The sequence below is a fragment of the Bactrocera dorsalis genome, chromosome 2 (assembly GCF_023373825.1).
Source record: "Bactrocera dorsalis isolate Fly_Bdor chromosome 2, ASM2337382v1, whole genome shotgun sequence".
NCBI classification, from domain to species: domain Eukaryota; kingdom Metazoa; phylum Arthropoda; class Insecta; order Diptera; family Tephritidae; genus Bactrocera; species Bactrocera dorsalis.
The window spans coordinates 86,966,416-86,987,588 of record NC_064304.1 but is presented as its reverse complement, the minus strand read 5'-3'; the positions used below and the strand labels follow the sequence as shown (position 1 = coordinate 86,987,588).

Here is a 21,173-nt window from a genome sequence, read left to right as displayed (position 1 = left end):
AGATGTCGACACATGCTTTGGACTAACACTTCTGCGTCTTTTTTGGCAATTTTCTCCCATTCAGCCATTATAGCTTGATTAAGGATTGCCTTGGATATCTTGGGTTTACATCCGGAGATTAGGGAGGCGCATTTATTTGCGTAGTATTGTATAAGAGCCGCTTCATAACGATATGTGTATGAGGTGTGCGTAGGATCGTTGTTCTGTCGAAATAGAAAGTTTTTTCACTCTAATCCTCTGCGCTCTGTGCGAGGTTTTCTTTCAAAATTTTTAAATAAAGATTTTTGTCCACTGTAGAATAAAAAAATAAAAAAAAATTTTTAACTCATCACTATACCACGTTATCCCAAAACGAATTAGGTTCAGCAACGCAATCAGAGAAATTAATTGTTCAAGTTTCCAATGGAATTTCACGACCACGACCCATAGTTTTGTCCAGCAATGGTTGTTTGTATTACCAAGCATTATACGAGATAGATATGTATAGGGTTACATATATGTACATATACATATGTATATCTGTATGTATAGTAAGTATACTTAAATGATCAGGATGCCGAGACGAGATGAAATCTGTATGACTGTTTGTCTGTCTGTCTGTCCACACACAAGCGACAACTTGAATTGAGATATCTCGATGAAGTTAGGTACATATGTTCCTTGGCACTCCATGGGGGCACGGTTGGGCGAAATCGAACCATTGTCACGTCCACAAAGCGCCATTAATCGAAAATCTATAAAGTACTATAACTAGGCTCTAAATTAATTATAAATTGGTGAAGAGGATGAGTGGCATATGTGGTCTGAAAATATTTAAAAAGTAGACGGAGCCCCGTATAAACCTATTTAATGTACATCCATATCTATCTCCTAAACCACTTAAGCTAAATCAACCCAACTTGTTATATTATATTTCTATGTACTTAAAAATAACAATAAAATATTGTAAATTAAATAGATTCGCATAAAAATAACAATAAATTCTACTATACACAATACTCACTCGCCCATGCTTTGAGTTTTTAAATTAAAAACAACACCATGTCGTGTGACAACTTACATAAAAACATATACACATGCACATATATTTAATTAGATAAATTAGATTTAATAATTGTATAAAAAGACAAGCAAATCAATAATAATATCAAAAAACTTCCCTTACCAGTGGAAAGATTTTGAAGAAGTCTTATTGAGTTGTTAACAGCCTAGCTTTAGATAAAAACTCCTATCTTTGGATCTACACAACAGATTTCAACCAAATTCTGCAGGTAACATTATTAACATTCCTATGTTACAGTGTGGAAATGGCCAAAATCGGACTAAAACCACGCCTACTTATTATTATATGACATATTTTAGGCCTATAAAATAATTTGGTAACAACAATTTCAAAAACTTAATGGGTACTCATATTATGACTGAATATTATAAAATAAAATTATATACATATTATATGTATGTATATTTGAAAGAAATTTCAGCATCACTTGCTAATTATTTTTTTTTTTACTTACCCGTCAATATACATTTCTTGATTTCCGATACTTGTAACGTGTATAAATTTTTATTGTTTTTAAAGTCTTCTTACCACATGTGAATTGATGTACATACGTTCTGCAATATCTTATGAGTTTATGTGTTTTAGATCTCCTGCTTTATATCTGTACATTCATATGACAATAAATATGTATGCATTTTAAATACAGTTGTTTAGTTTATTATTATATATAGTAAATACAACACCATATTATATGTTGGTGTGTAAAATTATTTATTTGAATTGCGTTTAACGCCAACTCATTCCCACAATATCGTTAATAAGCTCGCACGAAATAGTTTAATCATAATAGGGAGTACAATAATAGTTTAATTAACAATCCATATGTATGGGTAATATTTTTAATAGTTTAATTCTGCAGCTATAATTTCTCATTAAAAACTAATCTTTTTAGGTATTATCTAAAACGAATCAACAAACTTATATTAAAAAAAGCTATCTTATTTTATATGTTTTCGTTTACATATATAATTTATTAGTATGTCACATACATATACTTATAGGTAAATACGTTTGTAGGTATGCATGTACATAATATGGTCTTACTTAAGGATAAATCCAACGTACGCTCAACCGTTTAAACTCTTAATTATTATGAATTTAGATCACAAATTCTAATAAATTCACAAAAATTAGATATCACAAGTTATTTTTTTTTTTTTGATTATTGTTTGGTCATGAATATTTTAGCTAGAATCTGCTGTATTAAACCTTATGCGATTGAAATATCCATATAATTGCTTATGGTATAATGTTTTTATACACATTAATGTAGAATTACAAATAAAGCACAAGGATGTAGATACGTATGTATATATTTACAATACAAACGAATACACCCACATATGAATTCTGAAGTATTTGCCTTTTAATTTTGGTGGAATGTGCGCTTAAGTTATAAACCCATTAAAGTTTGTACTACTGATTGACCGAAGCAGTAAAAATCTTTCATAAAATTCTTTGGTATGATAAGAATTGAGAAAACACATTTTTTAAGCTTTGGAGAATAAAAATGTATATTCGCAAAATTCAAAATGGTATACAGTGAAATTCTTTTCTCATTAATATTTGCAAACACAACCAATTCCTACAACCGGACATGAGAACTTTCCAAGAAAATTGTGTACAATTTTTAGTTCCCGCTCTTTTAAATTCTAATCAATGTTTGGTGTTTTGATAGTTTTTTTTAAGAACAATACGTAAAACGATCACAGCGAACAAATTATCTTATGCTGGCGCCGTCTAATGGGGTAACTGTCATACATTGACTCCTGGCTGACATTGTCTCTCATTGATTAGTTCAATAGAAATACATAGATTTGAGTTACACGTTCTGACTCTAAGAACATATTTTAAATACTCGCTTATGCTCCCATATACGGACTGCTCTCTTAGCCGAACAAAAACAGTGCGACGGTGGGTAAACGGTTATGCGGTATTTCACTGTATTGATATGTAATAGTACATACATACATATGTACCATAGATTTACAAGTATACTGATGACGAATATTGGTAGCAATAATATTTGGAAGTCACATACAAATCAACTTTTAGATTTTGTATTAGTTCATATTAACTTTATGGAAGACATCTCTAAAATTCAAAGATTCTCGCAACAATTTTATTTCAATTAATTTAAAACAATTTAGTACTCGAAAACCATGGAACTACGTATGAAAATATCTCAAAAGCCTAAGCCAGTATTCATTTTCCATTAATAAAGGGATTTAATGATATTAATATGTAAAGTTATTATTTAAAATAACATGCATTTATCGGGAAACGTTGGTAGAGAGTGAACGTACACCCCTTCCTTAATAGAAGTCGTTTGCTTAAAATTTTGAGCGTAACTGCTTTAATCCTTATCAGACGATACGAGAATATCATTTATGTAATTCCAAAAATTATGACGTACTGTAGACGCATAATGTAATTTAAAATCATGAATATTAAAAAAAAAATTAAAGTATAATGGTATATGCATATGTATATACATACCTAATTTAATACATTTAAATGTAGTTGACATGCATGCAGATATCGTTTGAATTTAGTAAATCCGGTTATATAAATATTATAGATATGTATAAGTTATACGAATTTTTTAATACTTGCAACTTTTGTAAATTGATACATGCATATACCGTATGTATTATTATATATGTATGTATGTATATGAATATTATTTCATTAGATCACAATGTATTACTTATTTCTGAAAGACATTGCTTGTGAAAAGGAATTTGACTCTCTTAGTAAATTAATTGTATTTACCAATATGTATATTATCATGAACTGCGATTAAGTGTATATCTTTGACATGCTTAATATTACATATTTTATAATATTTGGTTACATTGAGTCTAAATATTTCATATATGCATAAATTATTTCACAAGAAAGTAGCATATTTACACAACAAACACATTCTCGAGATATGTATGCATATGTTCATGGCGAGAATACCCGTAAACTTCGAAGTAAAGTTGCTAACACATTGGCTAAACATTCAGCTTGTAGCGCAAGTTGTCCAGCACCCAATGGGCCAATTTGCACTCCTACTAATTCCCTGAAACTGGATCCCACATCATGAACTTTAAGCACAATGTTACGAGTTTGTAATGGTGACGATGTATGGAGAGTCATATCTTGTGTGAGTTCAGTAATACGCCGAATCGCTGTGAGACAGGAAGTGAGATGCTCTGGCAGAGTCGATAAAGTCATATCCGACATTGCTACTACTAAAAATTTAGACGCAGTCACTAGCATCAATGTTTGTTCAGTCAGTTCATTCCGAGCACGCTGAAATTTATCCTCGTCAATATTAGAACCCCCGCCTGCGAGTTGCGCTGCTGAACACTTGGCGGCTACCTGATCAAGTTTCACCAAGAGTCCTGCCATTGCTATGTCGGTTTTGGTCAACAGTGCTTCGCTGTCAATAACATGCCCATTCTTTATAATATACTTTTCCCCAAATTTTTGTGATATAACTGATTTTAGAGGTATGGACACTGAACCAGGACTTTCAATTTTTTGTGACATTTGGGGAGAACTGAATGAAGAGATAGGAAGAAATTTATCGTTTGTTGAGTTCTTAATATAAGTCTGGGGGTAATAATTTTTCAATAGATGATTCTCATTCGATGTAGCAGTAATAGGGTGTTTTTCATGTTGTATGTTGCAGGAGTAATTAGAGATGGGGTTAGGATGAGATACCGGGAAAACGCATGAAGGCACCAATGGTGGAACATGTGAAAAATTTTCACTGCTTAAATCGTTCACATTTACTGATATATTTCGTTGAGTGGAACGGTTGGTTATTGGCGGCAAAGGTGGTTTTTGTGGGGCTTCACTCACCGATGGAGTGGAAGAATTTTCTTCACAACGGTTGAAATTTTTAATTCTTGGTGGTAACAATGGTGGTCGCTCTTCGTGGGCTTTTTGTTCTTGTTTTTTAGCCTTTTCATTGTAGTTTTGAAAGCCAGCAGCTGTGCTTGGTGGCCTCTTTGGAGAATAACGTTGAATCAACTCTAGACTTTTAGGAGGTCGCTCTGGAGGTGTTGGTTTGTCTATGGATTGTAAACGTGGTGGCACCTCAAGACCAATTTTGTTTGATTCTGAAATATTTTCAGCATTACCTTTTAAAGATTTTGGACAGCAAGAGAACTTTCCCTTGCGTTCGACTGTGGAGTACTCGATCACATGCTCCCCTTCACATCTACTTAACTTGTTTAATTGATTTCGGTTTGGAAGCAAATTTTCAGAAATCGAATTGCTGTATAGATTTTCTGTTTGTTCCTTCAATTTATTTTTATTATCTTCTGGATCAGGTGGTGGAGGAATTATAAATGACATTATTTCTTCTGGCGTAAGTTCTTTTGCTGGAGTTGTTCTTTGTGTTGGCGGTGCCACAATTATGTTTGCTAGGAATGTATCCAGATCACTTTCAGCGTTAGTATTTAAAATATTCTTCGACCCATCACCGAAACCTTGTGGAGCAGCATTCAATAAGGATATTGCATCTAATTCGTCAGGAGTGCGTGGAGGTGGTATAGAGCGCAAATCAATTAAATCAGTATCAGTTGCAATAAATGTGTCACCATGAATTTCAAAACCATAAATTTCAGAAAGTTTTTTTGCAGCTACATCGGTATCCTGACTTCCATCATGAACATTGCTTATTTCTTTTAGTTGTTTCAAGTATTCTTTTAAATTATAGTCCTTATTATCTGAAGCAAAATTATTGCCATCGGGACTATGCAGACCAAAGCTGCTTCGATAAGCCAAATTCTGTTTATGGCTATTTCTTCTGTCATTAGAACATAGGAGTAGTGGTCGGCGAGCTACAGGGGAGCTCGTTGGAGAATTAACTGATTCAGAATCGCTTTCACTTTGAGAAAAATCTGCACTCGTTTGAAGATTGGTCAGTATTTGTCCGATGTTGTTAAATTTCCTATCTGGCCGCGGACTACACGTCGTACTAATATTTGAAATGGCAATCGACAGTTCTGACGGTTTCCTTCCGATTGAATTCAAACTCTGTGTTATACCATTTAAATCTTGATTTATAGATTCTGCCAAAAGAACTAAGGAATCACTATGCTTAAGAGCTCCTGGTTGAGGGGTATCCTCCGTTGAGGATATTTTGCTGCTATTCATACTATCGCAGTCACTATCGAACTCCATCGAATTGCCTGTTTTATTTAGATTTTGTTCCTTATTTATGGATTCAATCGGCCATATATTTAAAGTACTATTAAATTGGATATTAGTATCATACGAAAGCTCATCAGACTCAGGAACCATCTCACCCTGCTCATTTAAATACTGTTCGGAGTTTTCTACCATTTTTTGCATTTCGTGAACACGTCGTAGTACTTCAACATTTTTAGCCTCTATAAAAGCATTTGTTTCCATAGTAATTAATCGATCACCACCGCTACTGTCGCTTATACCGGAATCCTTTGCTTCCTCCAATAATTCCGTGGCCATAACACTGTGAATATCTAGACCTGTAGAACCGTTGTTAACAAGTGGTATAATCTTAGGGTTGTGGTTACTATGTGCCTTATTTGAAGAATTCAAATCCATACAATTCTTTTCGGATCCACTTAAAATATAATTCTTTTCATTTTTGCTTTCAATTGATATAGTTTTGTCTTTCTGTGGATGATAGGGAGGCAATAATAGGAATGTTATGCCGTGAGTTCGATCGTGAAAAGGCAATAAATAACTCCAAGCAGCTGGTATGACGGTGTGTTGGGTTAAATAAGATGGTGCATTGTCATCATGGTGTTGATCTCGTTCTCGTTCCACAGGAAGTATTTTTCCTAATAAATAAATATATTTTATAAAATAAATTGGTATTTAAGGAAATCTTACCTGTTAATAAGGAATGATAACCGGATAAAACTAGTGAGAATTCACATGCATCACGATCCTCCATAGAAAATTTTACTGATTTGCCTCCTTGCATATAAATAGTTACACTGCAAGACACGTCATCTTCCCGTTTGACGGCGACATGACTAAAGTCTTCAATAGCTGATATAGGCTGAGGCTGTGAAAAATACAATATTAATCTGACCATTGCTAAAGTTCGTTTAATAATATATGTATGTAATAAATACAAAAATTCATCCCTTAGCAAAAGTATGCATACATTTAATATATGGTATTTAGAAAATATGATATTCTGGCCCATTGAGAATTAAAAAGTAAAATAGAAATTGTTAAACCATGTTTATTGCCTATAGCAATAAATTCATGTTGGTGGTTTGACAAGTCCGTTTTCAATTATACAAGAAGGTTTGGAGTGGCAATATATAACAAATTTTTTTCGATTAATTCCTGTATCAATATCCCCAAAACGGTCACTGGAAATCGACCTTTCCAATTTTCTCCAATTAGAAAAAATATGTTTTTAGCCAAAACTATTAATAGTTTGATAACTCTAAAAGTAATAATAACAAGCATGTAAAGTGAAAAAATAAGGCTCACGTTAATACGAATTGTGCTAAGCCACAATGGTGTTAGATTGTATAATACATTGCCAATGGAATTAAAATATGAAATCAGGAATATAGCATTTAAACAAAAACAGGAATAATGAAACGTCATGTTAAGTATTTTTGTATACTAATAAATATTAATAATAAAATATAAATATATATTACAATAATTAAAATTGCCTCCACCCGCACCTCCCTTTACTGAAACGGCTATTGATTAATTTAACTGACTTAGCAATAGACAACTTTGAGTACCAAAGATATTGAAGCAAATTTAAAGTAAAGAAATGATCCTCAAATACCTACCACCGAATTTCTTACACTTGGTATTTGACTCAAGCCATAGCGTGGGCTAATAAGTAAAACGCGTTCAACACCTTCCCTTTGGTTTGTACTGAAACATTTAGCGCCATAACTGGGTAAAGTTGAGATGATATCCAAATAGTGTAATTTTGCCTAAAAATGTATAGTTTATAAATGTATAGTATATTAATATAAATGTTAAGCAGTATATAGATAATTTATTTGATGTACTCGTACTTTTAAATTTAATGTATGTATATATGCATATTAAAAATTGATAGAGGGATGGTTGTAAAATTATTTTTCACCTGTAACTGTGTCAAAACTTTAGCAGATGAACCAGTCATTTCTGCATTTAATTTTAGAAAGTGTGATATCAATCGTCTAAGTTCCTTTCGTTTCATTCCCTCAAATAAAGATATCGGTACAAATCTTTCTAAGCCAAATTCTCTCCTATAATTAAATACAATATTTAAATTCGTTCGTATTTTAAAAACATATACAAATATTCTCATTTGTAACTTACTCAACAGCTTTAACTGTTAATTTTGTTGGTGAAATGTTATTGGCCAATGCATGTTGATGCATATGTAATGCTGCTAGTCTTAAAGCTACCTCTGGCTGGAGTTCGGGTGCAAAACGTTCTTGTGTCACATCATTACAGCATTGCAAATATAAATAATCTAAAGCATTCAAATCTTTCTGAGCCAAATCGCCAGCGGATTTCGGTACGAAAGTCACACGAAATAAACAGCGCAGTTTATGAGCACCAGGCCGCGCAGCGATCTGCAATGTTGTATAAGATAATTAATTTACTTTACAAGGGAATTAACGAGAAAGAAAAAAATTACTCTCGCCAAAGATTCCTCAGGATCTAGTAATGTGAGCTTATTCCGTTTTAAACTTTTCACATGCTCCAATACGAGGCTAAAAATTTCCCCTGTAGAAAGACACAACTTGTCTAGAAGTGAACGCACCACATCCTTTCAATAAACGATTTCGATTAATTTTTTCACACATGCTATCATTATTCTGCATAACATTACTATAGTTATAACATAATAAATATTACCTGCACACTGGTGGAGGAATCGTATTTGAACGACTTTGTTTGCCCATTTTCAAGGAATACTTTGAGCACATTTGCCATCGGCGGCACACAAATGTCTCCCAATGAAAATGCCGATGCCTGTTAAATAATCCAAATGAATCGTTTTATAAATTTCTAAAAACCATAATAATCTCATTGTAAATAATAGAAAAAATGGGAACAAAATTTGGAAAAGTTTCAGGAAAATCTTATCTATATGTACGTCATTACACATTAGTATTATTGCTTTCTTACCGGAAATAACGGTGATCCATTTACGCAAACACTTTCAGCAAAGCGAACCCGACTAGGTCGCGTCCGTAATTTCGCTCGTTTACCCGCTGAGAGGAGTGTAGATTTACGACCGGGTGCAAAGATATGCGTTGGTTGACACACCATTATTGTTACTTCGTTTTCACAAGCTCGTACCAATTGAATAACATGATCACGAGGAGCCTCTTTTACATCTTCTCCGTTTACAGCGAGAATCTGGTCACCAGGTTGAAGCTTAATTAAATATATATACTTTAATTCATTACTCTTAAAAATAACATTAAATGCGTTACTTTATTCATACTGGGTCCACCATCTGTAACGAAACGTACTATAACTGGTCTTTCACTGCCAGCAACGAAACCGAAGCCTAGGGTGGGGCTGCGCTGAAGAGTAACCATTCTTGGTTCGGGTGAATTGCCATCACATTGTATATTTTCAGGTGCCTCATATGTTGTTGTTTTATTTATGTGACTGCATAAAATAGGAAAAAATGTATATGTATATTGGCAATAATAATGTGTAATTTATATATCGACTCTTACTTTATGTAATATGATCTTGCCTTTGAATCTATTGCCCTTTCCCAACCATAAGGCAATTCTTCATATTTACACCAGTCTTCGCTAGATGGCAACCAACTGGATATTTTAGCAACATGGCTGACAAGAAAAAGATATGGTTTAATTAATTTTTTCCTACGATGTGAACAATTGTAAATGGTTTGTAAAAAAAATTCGAGGCTAATGAAGTGAACAACTGGATATCATGATCATATCTGCAGCAATCCATTTTGCTCCAAATGAGTTCATCCGTGTGCACCCATTCATAAAATTAGTTAGTGCATATTAGCATAACTAATAATAATTTGCATATACTATTAATGGCAGTGGTACAACCACTATGATTAATTGCAAATTAATGAACAAGTTTAGGATAACTTCCCTTTTTGCCTCCTACAACAAGATATTGTTCCTTAGTTACATATATTTATGAAAAATACGTGTCTGTTGATGAAATCAATGCAGTCTGGATATTGTAAGTCGTCTATTTTAAAACTATTACCCCTAAAACTGGTAACTTGATAACTGATATGTTCTCGTGAATTGCTTTTCATAATATGTGCACTGTCATTTAATGCATTACTTCTAAAAGCGAGTGCATATGTTTGTATATTTAATATTGTGCTAACTATCATAATTCGTTTATATATAATATTACTCGTATAAAGGTGCACACCACACCTACTTACTTACTTGCAATAATATAGCCGGCCGTCTTTACCCATATGAACAGTCCACTCATCCTTCAGAGTTTCTTGTAGTGCTTGTAACTGTTGACCAATTTCTTTCCAACTTTCTGTATTACTCAGTACAGCATAGTCTTCTGTCGTAGTACCAATCAAAGCTGGAAATTTTGAGGTAAGTATGGAATGAGCGCTACAACAGATTCCGTTTTCACTCTGATTACCAGGTGATAGAGAATTAGTGCCCACTGTGGACACAGGTCCATTATTTTTTGATATTATTGAAGCCGTTGTTTGTACATTTTCCAATTTATTTGTGCTTTTGACTACCAATTGAGGAGATGTGGTTCTATCACTGTTTGATCGCCCCGAAGGCAGTAACATCATCGAAGAGCATTCGTAGCTATCGGGAAGTAATAATTTAACATGTAAAATACATGCGTATGTATTCTAAAGATACTTGATTCCAATAATTGCCAAATGTATTCCGAATTCTTCTTTATTTGCAATATAATAGGTTGAGATTCTAAAAAACGTAAATACCTTACAGATAATTAAGTATAATACTTATTTTTAATTTATAAAATAGTTAATAAGCATAATTTTTAAGAAGCAGAATAATGTAGACTCAGTTCGTTGGTTCACATATACTCTTCATTTGACGCTTGTTGCTACAGAATATAATAGTTGAAATCCGGGTAACTGTCTGTTCGCAAGCTGTAACTTGAGCGAAAATTTAGATATCGTCATACCCACACCCCCGCGATGGTATGAGAGGGCTTTATAGGAGCCGGTGTCGAAAGAGGAAGATGTGCGTAGCACCGCGCACATATCTCGGGACCTCCTCGACTGATTTTAACCAAATTCGGTACGTGATATTTTACTGAAATTCTTATCTTACAGTGCAAAAATGGGTGAAATTGGACTATTATCATGGATATAACACAATTTGTCAAAATCGACAAAACTGTTCAAGCCCATAAGTACCGAATATGTGAACCCCAGACCTATAATTGACGGAATGTATAATTGAAATTTAGAAAAAATCCTTTCCTGATAATAGTCTACCTATGTTCCAAAATCGGATAAATATTTCCCTTATCCCCATATACCTAATATAGGGTAATTCGAACATCTTGTTGAATTTATACCACATACTTACATATATCGACCAGTGTGCCAGTTAGTTTAATGAAATTGTGAGAGCTTGTTTTACTCATAACAGTAAAGAGTATAAAATCGGGCAAAAATAACTTGCCTTAGCTCCCATATAACTGATACTCTGGATTTTGAAACAACCGGCAGACTTTACTCCACATACATATATGTTTATACATATGTATATAATCATGAAATTGCTTGAAAATAAGTCCTTACGTATATTTGGACAATGTCAAAAATTTATGTAATCAACTCTTTTTCTGTCCTCAATGATTTTCGTATAATTTCCGCTGACGGGAAGTAATATATAGTAATAAAACGGAAAATAAACTAACGGAGTCTATAACCTTTAAAATACATTAATATGATACTGATTTCGTAGAACCAGTTGAACCCTTTCGCTACATTTTTTAATTTGCCAACACCTCAAAGTATTTAGCCGGCTTTTATCCCTGCAAGTTGCAAGAGTATAAAATGTTCGATTACACCCGAACTAAGTCCATCCTTACTTGTTACAGTTATAATTTCTAACCTTTTCTTAATTGAAAATGAGAAAATGGAAAAACAAAAAAAATAATCTACTATTTATACTAGGTTTGGAAAGTAACTATTTTAGAGGAAAATTATAAAACATTTATAAATAAGGTGAATGTCCAACTTAAATTAACGCTGTTGGGGTACTTCAATGTAAATATAGCTCAGCTAAATATTTATTGGGTAAGTACGACTGGCGCGCTGTTGTTGACTCGGCTATAATGGCGTAAGCGGTGTCTACGCCAGTAAAGAAGAAGAAGAAGTACTTTAGTTAATAATATACCTACTGTATACATACATATGTAGCTTGAAGTTTTAAAGAAACTACTAAAATATTAAGATGATTTTTGACATGGAACAAAACGCTTGAAAAACTCAAATTGACCGCGTTAAGTGTTAACGACTAACATTTTGCTAAATATACATACATATATAAATATGTTCGCTGATTTTTTAATGTAGTTTGATGGCTTGCATGCATACACGCCAAGTGAGTAAGTTTGTAAATGTAAACTGAAAGTATAATGGAATGAAAACTTCAATTTACCACCAAAATAAGTATTTACAAATATACTTTACCAGTTGGCCTTAATTCTCTAAAAGAAATACTGTACACTGAATACAACTTACAATACAGTGGTAATAAGAATTGACAACAAAACATTATAAACGGTTTAATGTCAATTGATTGACTATTTTCTAGTAATTAGTTCGAATAAACAATTACAGAAGCGATTCACACCATATGTATTATTAGGGGGCTGGCAAATTCTTGCAGCCAGATATTTGTATTTTATTGTCACAAGCTTGTTAGTTTATTTGGGAAACAAAATCAAACAAATCCATACAATCAGCAAATTTTATAACTTATTTTTATATTCTCGCAACACGTTGATACCGAGTATAATAGTTTTGTGCACTTAACAGTTCTTTGTAATACCCATAGTGCATTTCCAAAGATAACGTTTTTCCCTGCTGCGAAACGCTTTGAAGCAGCCTTTCTAAAGAAACATCCTTAAAGAAATACGGGACAGACTTCAAAGATCTGGCATCAAATGCAACAAATACTGTAATCAAACCCCTACTATCAAAAAGAAAAAAGCTTGCATTGGGTGCACAAAAATATCGTCACCTGAAATGCAAAATAACGTAACAACATTTTCAGAAATTTACAGTCGCATGAATGAAACACGAAATAAAATCGAACCTGAGTGAAACAAAATATTAATATTGGTTAAGACTGGTTTATATATGACCGTAGAACCAGAAAATGTTGAACATATGCAATATTATGTATATAATTTGAAGTAGTGAAGCGTAATCAATAAGACACTCAATTTCGATTTTTTTGATGATACGTTATTTTGCATTTCAGGTGACGATATGGATCAATATAATTTTTAGAGATGAGTCAACTTTTGTAGGTATTCCTTAACCCCTTGGGACGTGTTAGACTAAAAAAGAGACAAACATTAATCAAAAAAGTCACCCCTTAAAAGGTTCATGTTTTTGGATGCTTCTGTGCTCATTAATTTAGGGTTTTGAGGGGTTTCATAGAGAACCTCATCTCCATTAAAATGATAAAATTTTATAAAAAGGGTTTACTGATGTGAACTGAAATGCTTTACGGCAAAAGTATGTAACTATGATTGGATAATACAAAAAGACAATGATCCGAAAGACAGAAACAGATTGCATATTGCAGAGCATATTGTTACTTTAGATTGGCCATCACAGTCACCGAAGAAAATGTTTGAGATTTAATGAAAACCAAAATATCAAGAAAGCACTTAACGTCAACAAAGGAAAATTTATTTGGCATAAAGTATTGAATAAACGCGAGCTATAACAAATTAATATTTTTTCTATAATTACAACATTTTTCTAATACTCACTTTCAAAACGGAAAACGTTATTTTTTAAACGTACTGTAAATCGAATCGAGAAAGATATAGTTATTTAATATATATATATATATATGTATATGTACATATATAGCTATAAGTGGTCATGATGACGAGACGAGTTCTTCTCCGGGTGATTGTATGAGTTAAAATTAAGATATATAGTATTAACGAAATTTTGTACTCGCGTTTGTTGATAGTACTATAAGTGGTCGTTTTGGTAGATGGTCAGAATCGGATGATCGTCAAGCCCATATGCCGTTAATAAAAAAATATATAATGCTATAATCAAGCTCTACATCAATTTACAAAACTAAAATTGAGTACAGGAGATCGCAATTGAAGGAAAAGTAATAAAACTAAGTGAGTCTATGCCCTATAATATAAGATAATAAGATATCACACCTTAAATACGCTTTATCCGCAAAGTTCTATTTCGATAACGTCATTGGCATCTAGTTATAACACTTTTTAAGCTTTCGATTAAAGTATTTTGTAAAATTATTTTTTCATTTTTTAATCTAGATGTTGGGATTAGAAATTAAAACTAAAACTTGCCTTAGTCCCCATATAACCAACAAAAGAAAGTATTTCCTCGGCTTTTATCCAGACAAGTTACAAGAGTATGAATGGTTCGGTTACGCCCGAACTTAGCTTTTCCTTACTCGTGTTTTAATTATGTTCCTTTGTTGAATGCAATAATATATTGTTTACTAATTAATATACTTTTCATACTGATAAAAATTGTATTTTATATGTTTAGATCTATTCGAAAATTACAAGTTAAATGTAAGGAGTTTACTTACTCAACTGTGCATATTTGTATATAGCCAAAATATACATATGTAATTAGTTACACTATGAATGTATGTTATAAAAAAAAGAAAGTGTTCAAATATGTATACATAATATTTTTGGGACGAATAGACGTTATTTTTGGAGTGTCATGCGCATACAGACGCAACGTGTTCAGACTTGGTAATCATATTTGCTAAGCGGAATATTTCTGTTATCCTAACTTCTAAGCTTTCAAACATTAATAGAAAGCCATACCGGCTATCTTTGCCCCGCCCTAAATAGTTTCATGTTAATATCTTCCAAATCAAACTTGTTGAAAGAAAATTTTTAGCACCGCTTTGAAAATGGGTAAAATTATAATATAACCATTTCAACTCCCCATATAAAGGTTTTGTTGAACACTACTAAAAGTGCGGTAACTCACTTAATAAATGCGCTTCCAGCTTTAAATTTCACAACCAAGATGGTAGTAAAAGGCTTTATAATGGTATAAGAATCGGACAATGGGCGTGACTCCGTCCACTTTTAGGTAAAATCCCATATCTCAGGAACAACTTGACTAACTTCAACCGAATTTGGTGTATGAAGTTACCCATCGTAGACTGTGAAATTGGCGAAATCGAATGGCGATGACACCTACTTTCCTTATAACGAACTTTTAAATTTTGTCTTAATTTTCCACTCTACGGTATACAAATCAAACATAAATGAAGCTATCAGATTAAAACTTTGCGCAAATACTATCATCAAGTTGTTTAATCTTATGACTTTGAATAGAAATAATATTAATATAGAAATCGGACTTTAATATTTCAAGGAACCAGGCACAAAATATGTGTATATGGAAAATTTTTTAGCGTACATATCGGTCAATCTGTGAGTTCTACTTTTGAATTCAATTGTACTCACAAAACCTTCGAAATTTTAATTTTAAAATGACCGTAATTTTTTAACACACCTTCTATATTTAAAATTAGCATATAATGTTTATATTTGAAGTAGTGTATCAAACTGTTCTTGAGTTGCAACCTTTTTAAAGTATAGCCGCTCAGTTCATTAAACTCCTTCAGTTTATCTTTAAACGTGTTTTACCCAAAACTACGTTTTACAAATTTGCTTTAGTAATTATTCGGGAACAAATGGCCCGATCAATATCAAAGTCAAGATAATTTAATTAGATTTATTCGAAAAATTGAACGTACATACAAATGTATTGTACATGTATTTTCAATTATTTTTTATAACTAACTAAACTCGAGTGTGGGAAAAAATTTCTGCACGAAACAAAATTGGTCTTACATGGTTTAAGCTGATAAGAAAAGTCAGATTTCTATATTAAAAATGTTTAATGATAAATATACCTTAGGTGCAGAACAGCCTATTAGCCATACCTCGTTTTTCATATTTGAGTTTTTGTTAAAAATTTCACTGTTTGAAAAAGTTTGCACTTAAAGATTCAATTATGTTGTCATAGTAGTAAACATGCTATGTCGGTTCAACCAATCTTGGGCAACACAGTTTTCTGTTAATAGTACTATACCATAATAGCAATACCATATCCATAATTACAGCTTTCAATTTGGAATTTTGGTTTACCGCCACAGTTATAAAAAGTTGATAGCATTGAAGTAATGCTAAAATGGAATATACCATACTCGTTTTGAAATCAAAATGCATTCAAAACAATTACCCAGCTCTGCAACTTATTTTCGCAAAATTCGAGGTTTTCAAATAACCAGATAACGAATTTATTCATGAAAGTATTGATGCGCTACTGTTTTTATGAAGATTATAAGAAATACAATTTGCTCAATTATCGGCTTGCTGGCAATAAAATTTATTTTTCCGGTCACGGTTTGGGTTCTGCGAACCTTTTTCGCACATACAAAGGGTTCAGTGAGAACCCTACCTTTCCGAAATATTATGCAGAAGGTTTTAATGAAAATCAAACGTAGAGATATCTAGACTTAAGAGATCGTGTCAGTGTGAAATTTTCGAGAAATAATTTTTTTTTTGTTGCATTATCGGGTAGTGTTCACTTTAATAACCATTCTCTCAAATTTTGAAATCGAAATTCAAATTATTACGGTCGCTACAGTGTTACTAGTAGAAAGGGAATAGGGTGGAGAACATAGCGAATCCAATCTTTAAACGTGTTTTTTTCAAAATGGTGTTTTTCAAAACGGTTTCCACTCTCAAAAGAAGAGTTTTGAAGATATCTAGGACCAATTTGGAGAGAACATTTTCAACGTCGCACATTCGCTATCGCACTACGGAAGCTCAAGATGGTAGTCATGATGGTTTTGGAAAGCGAATTTTATAAAAAATTTTGTGTTGATAGTCTTAGTCTATATTCTCTAGGTAACCATAAAGTACCAAATTAGTAAGGAGTTGTGCAAAATATGCACATACATATGTAGGTACATACATATGTATGCATGCCCCTTGGGGCTTTTGATCTGAATATTAAATGAGTGGTAAGAAAAATTTATTAAAAATATCTTTGCGTAAATTGAGTTATTTCTCAATAACATATTAAGCTAAAATGCTAATAATAGAATTCTTCATGAGAAAAATTGAACATATAGTGTTGATGGGAAATTAAGTTAAACACTTTTTTTCTAACTAAATTATATTTGAATATTTTATTTTTTAATTTTGAGCAATCGCAACTCGCTTAAGACTAACATAATCTTATGGTAGTCAGAGTAGTAGAGGTGGTTATGTCAAACTTGCTTATTTATGCTCTTCGGAATGAGCTGTTGCAAAGCAAGTTGATACCTCGTCTGATAGGTACAATAAAACTATTTTTATCAGTGGTGTTAGAAACAACCAATCAGGAAAAAACTACTAATCTGTGCAACATATTGAGAGTGTATCCAAATAAATATTCGCTCAAAATACATACAATATGAAACTTAACATAAGCTTTCTCAGTTAAAACAGATGTTAGAATAGCTGCAGTATTTTACACATCTAATACATACTTTGTTTAGATAACTAAGTATAAATATACCTGAGTATATGTGCCTTAATGATGGTTCACACACAAATACTTTTGTTGTCCAAACTCGGTAGTTTGCTTGAAATAAAAAGCCACTTGCACAATATGTAAATATGTATAAAGAATTGTTAATGTTACAAATTACCAAAATCTTTGGGTGGGATGACAGCTTTCACACTAAATAAAATTGGTTCATACAAAAACACTTATGTTTTTGTGAATTTTATGCAACCATACAGTGAAAATCTCTTTTTTTTAAACGAATTGTTTGTTAAAGCACCACATTCATAAGATATTGTATAAAATTTTCAAGAAACACTTAAAAATTTTCTTGAAAAAATTGTGCAACTTGTTGCTCTCAAATATTACTTTTACATGGGATCAAACCTACAAACGTTTATTATGTGAAACCATCTGCTTTCTTTGCTAAGATAGCGTCTTTTTGAAACCTATAATTGGATGAAAAATTATGAAATTTTGACGGTAGCTAATATTAATATTCTAAGATAAATTTGTTGTCCAAAACCAAGGACTTTTCAAACCATGTATGTATATAGTAATCAATTCTGTATAAATACACATACATACATGACGTATATACATATAAAATCTTAATAATTTTGTATTTGAATGTATGCATATACATATAAAAACCACATTGAAAAATAAGGTAGTTTTGCAGGCAATACCGCACTCTTTAATTTAGTTATTCTTGGTTCATGATTTTTGTGTTACTCTTAGTTTGTATCCGTTTTACTTTAATTCGTAAATACAAAACATTTGTAAGTACATAAGTATATGAATGTGCGATGAAAAGCATAATCTAGTTCACGCATATGTACTAAGTATGCAGCTCAGGCGCACATTTATAAACATATATGTACATATATACATATATATGTATGTATATAAGTATATATAAACAGTATCGAGCAATTCACACCCACAGACAAAATGCGATATAAAGAAGAGTGGGTAAAAGGAAAAGAAGAAAAAATAATTTGAGCATTTTTTAAATATGTGGTCTTGTATATAAAATATTAAATATACGTACATATGTATTTAGAAACACAATTTAAAATACATATAGAATTCATCGTTCATAAAACACAGTATCTATTTGTATCTAATAATTGGTTATACGTAGTCATGACGAAATTTCATTACTATTGAATATTACAATGCGCGTAGATATTAAACTACTCATAATAATGTACTTTTTTGCGTTATTTATGGTTTACTGTCTTCATTGCAGTAACACTTTGCAATTAAATTCTGACCACTTAAAACCTTATTTTCGAGTATACGATGTTCATAGTATTTTTTCCGCTACAACAATAACAATAAAGTGGATACATATGAACGGTTTCATTCATATTCAAGTCAATCATAACCATTATGCAGTACATTAATCTAAATAAGCACTGTAGGAGGATTTACTGTTCCATTAATTGTTGTCAACCACTATACAAAATTATATGTACATATATACATGTGTATGTACATGTAAATAACTTGGGCGTTTTCCGTCATATGGAAATTTGTCAGTAACATTAATATCACAACAGTTTGTATTCAACAGCACCAAACTTTTATATTATTATCGTATTCAATATTACATCTTAAAACAACATCAGTAAACTAAATACGGCATCAATAAGACGACGCTGACATCCCACGCTGCCAGATCACATACACACATATCTGTGTATGTATGTAAGTTTAGTTGTTGTCGCACTTTTTTCATAGCAATGGCTTTTAATCAAATTGCATACACAAATATTAAGAATAAACAATTAATAATGATTTTCTCGTTTATTTCCACTTGCACAGTTCATTTAAAGGTTGCCCCAACTGACATGGTTACATAGACATTTTTGTAAGTTGTGGTCATTTATACATACATACTTCTCATGTATGGTATGAAATATGTATATTTTTTTTTTGCAATTTTAAACCGATATTTTGTCTTCGATGAATTGAGGGAGGCAAAGGCGCGTCAAGATTCCATATTTAGTGGACACGTCGTATGTGCTGTACAAACGAATTCAAAAACTCATACGCATACACATACCCACACCCAAATGAATACGTTTTATTTTTATTTTTTATAAAATTGTGTATTTACTTAAGTTCTTCTAAATTATCCGCTGACTGTCGAGATTCATGTCCGCACGAAATCACTCTCGCGTATAAACTGTTTATGGTTCCAACACGCTTGCAAGTATTCAGCGCCGTGTTTGGTTTTGTGGACATGCTCCAAAGAATGAATGAGTTCCTATATACTAATATATATATGTATGTATGTACATCGCAAGAGCTTTTTTATTCATTAATGTCTCTTGTTATATTATATAATAAAGCTCTAAATTTAAGCTTTTAAATATGTTCGTGTTTTTAAGGTTGTGATCTTCTCTAACGAAGGAAAACTAGTAAACTTATAACCAATCAACCAACTTACTATATATTTCGTTATTTACAAAACTGTTTGTTAAAATAAAGAAATATTGAATTTGCATAATACGAGTTTTTGTAATAACAAGGTTCTGGGCCTTAGTTCTATCTATTAATACTGGTATTATCCGTATATTGAATTCTAGTCTGAAAACTTGTATACATTTACCACTAAATAGTTTTGTTCACCTAACGGTTGTTTTTATCAAAAAACGACATAAAACAAAAACCTATAAAGTGCCATAACTAAGCGTTAAATTAAGATATAAAATTGTAATATGATACAGGAGATTGCAATAGCAAGGGGCATCTGAGGGTTAAAAATTGTGAGAAAATGGGCGTGGCCTCGCCCTTTAAGATATTTTATTTACATACATACATACATATCTCCTAAACTAAATATAACCAAATCGGTCAAATCCCTTAAGCACCCCTACCGACACTGTAAAATGGATTAAATCGGATGATAATCACGCCCGCTTCCCATAAAACGTGACTGATAAAAACTACTAAACGTGCGATAAATCAATAAATAAATTTACCAAAGACATTAAATTTTATATATCATGGTACGAGAGAGCTTTATAGAAGTCAGAGTCAAACCAATACGATGGACGTAATAGCGCCCATTATTAAGTGACGCTTTTCTCAGAACATACTCAATCTTTATCGACCTAATTTGGTATGTAATATTATCTTGACATTTTTATGTTTCAATGAGCGAGATCGGACTACATCCACGCCTACTTCCTATATAATACAATTTAAAATTCCATCTGATTCTTTCACTTTCCAGTATTTAAATCAATGAATGTATCGGTATAAAACTTT

At 32.1% G+C, this 21,173-nt stretch overlaps 1 protein-coding gene across 8 annotated transcripts; it reads right to left on the bottom strand.

Moving 5' to 3' along the window:
• Positions 1 to 1,548: 1,548 nt before the first annotated feature.
• Frpd4 (FERM and PDZ domain-containing protein 4) lies at positions 1,549 to 20,159 on the bottom strand. Of its 8 annotated transcripts, XM_011201001.4 has the most exons (14): positions 20,017 to 20,159; positions 10,948 to 11,013; positions 10,712 to 10,890; positions 10,498 to 10,648; positions 9,787 to 9,903; positions 9,535 to 9,715; positions 9,224 to 9,475; positions 8,951 to 9,067; positions 8,730 to 8,861; positions 8,405 to 8,664; positions 8,187 to 8,331; positions 7,882 to 8,031; positions 6,947 to 7,124; positions 1,549 to 6,894 (listed from the first exon to the last, which is right to left on the bottom strand). In XM_011201001.4, exons 1-14 carry the CDS (start codon positions 20,142 to 20,144, stop codon positions 4,016 to 4,018), a joined length of 4,935 nt encoding a protein of 1,644 aa, XP_011199303.3. In that variant the 5' UTR covers positions 20,145 to 20,159; the 3' UTR covers positions 1,549 to 4,015. The 8 variants fall into 8 exon arrangements, with proteins under 8 accessions (XP_011199303.3, XP_011199301.3, XP_019844836.1 ...); XM_011200999.4 differs by having other exon boundaries at positions 10,498 to 10,890; XM_019989277.3 differs by having other exon boundaries at positions 10,498 to 10,890; positions 10,948 to 11,030; positions 20,017 to 20,062.
• Between the last annotated feature and the right edge of the window lie 1,014 nt (positions 20,160 to 21,173).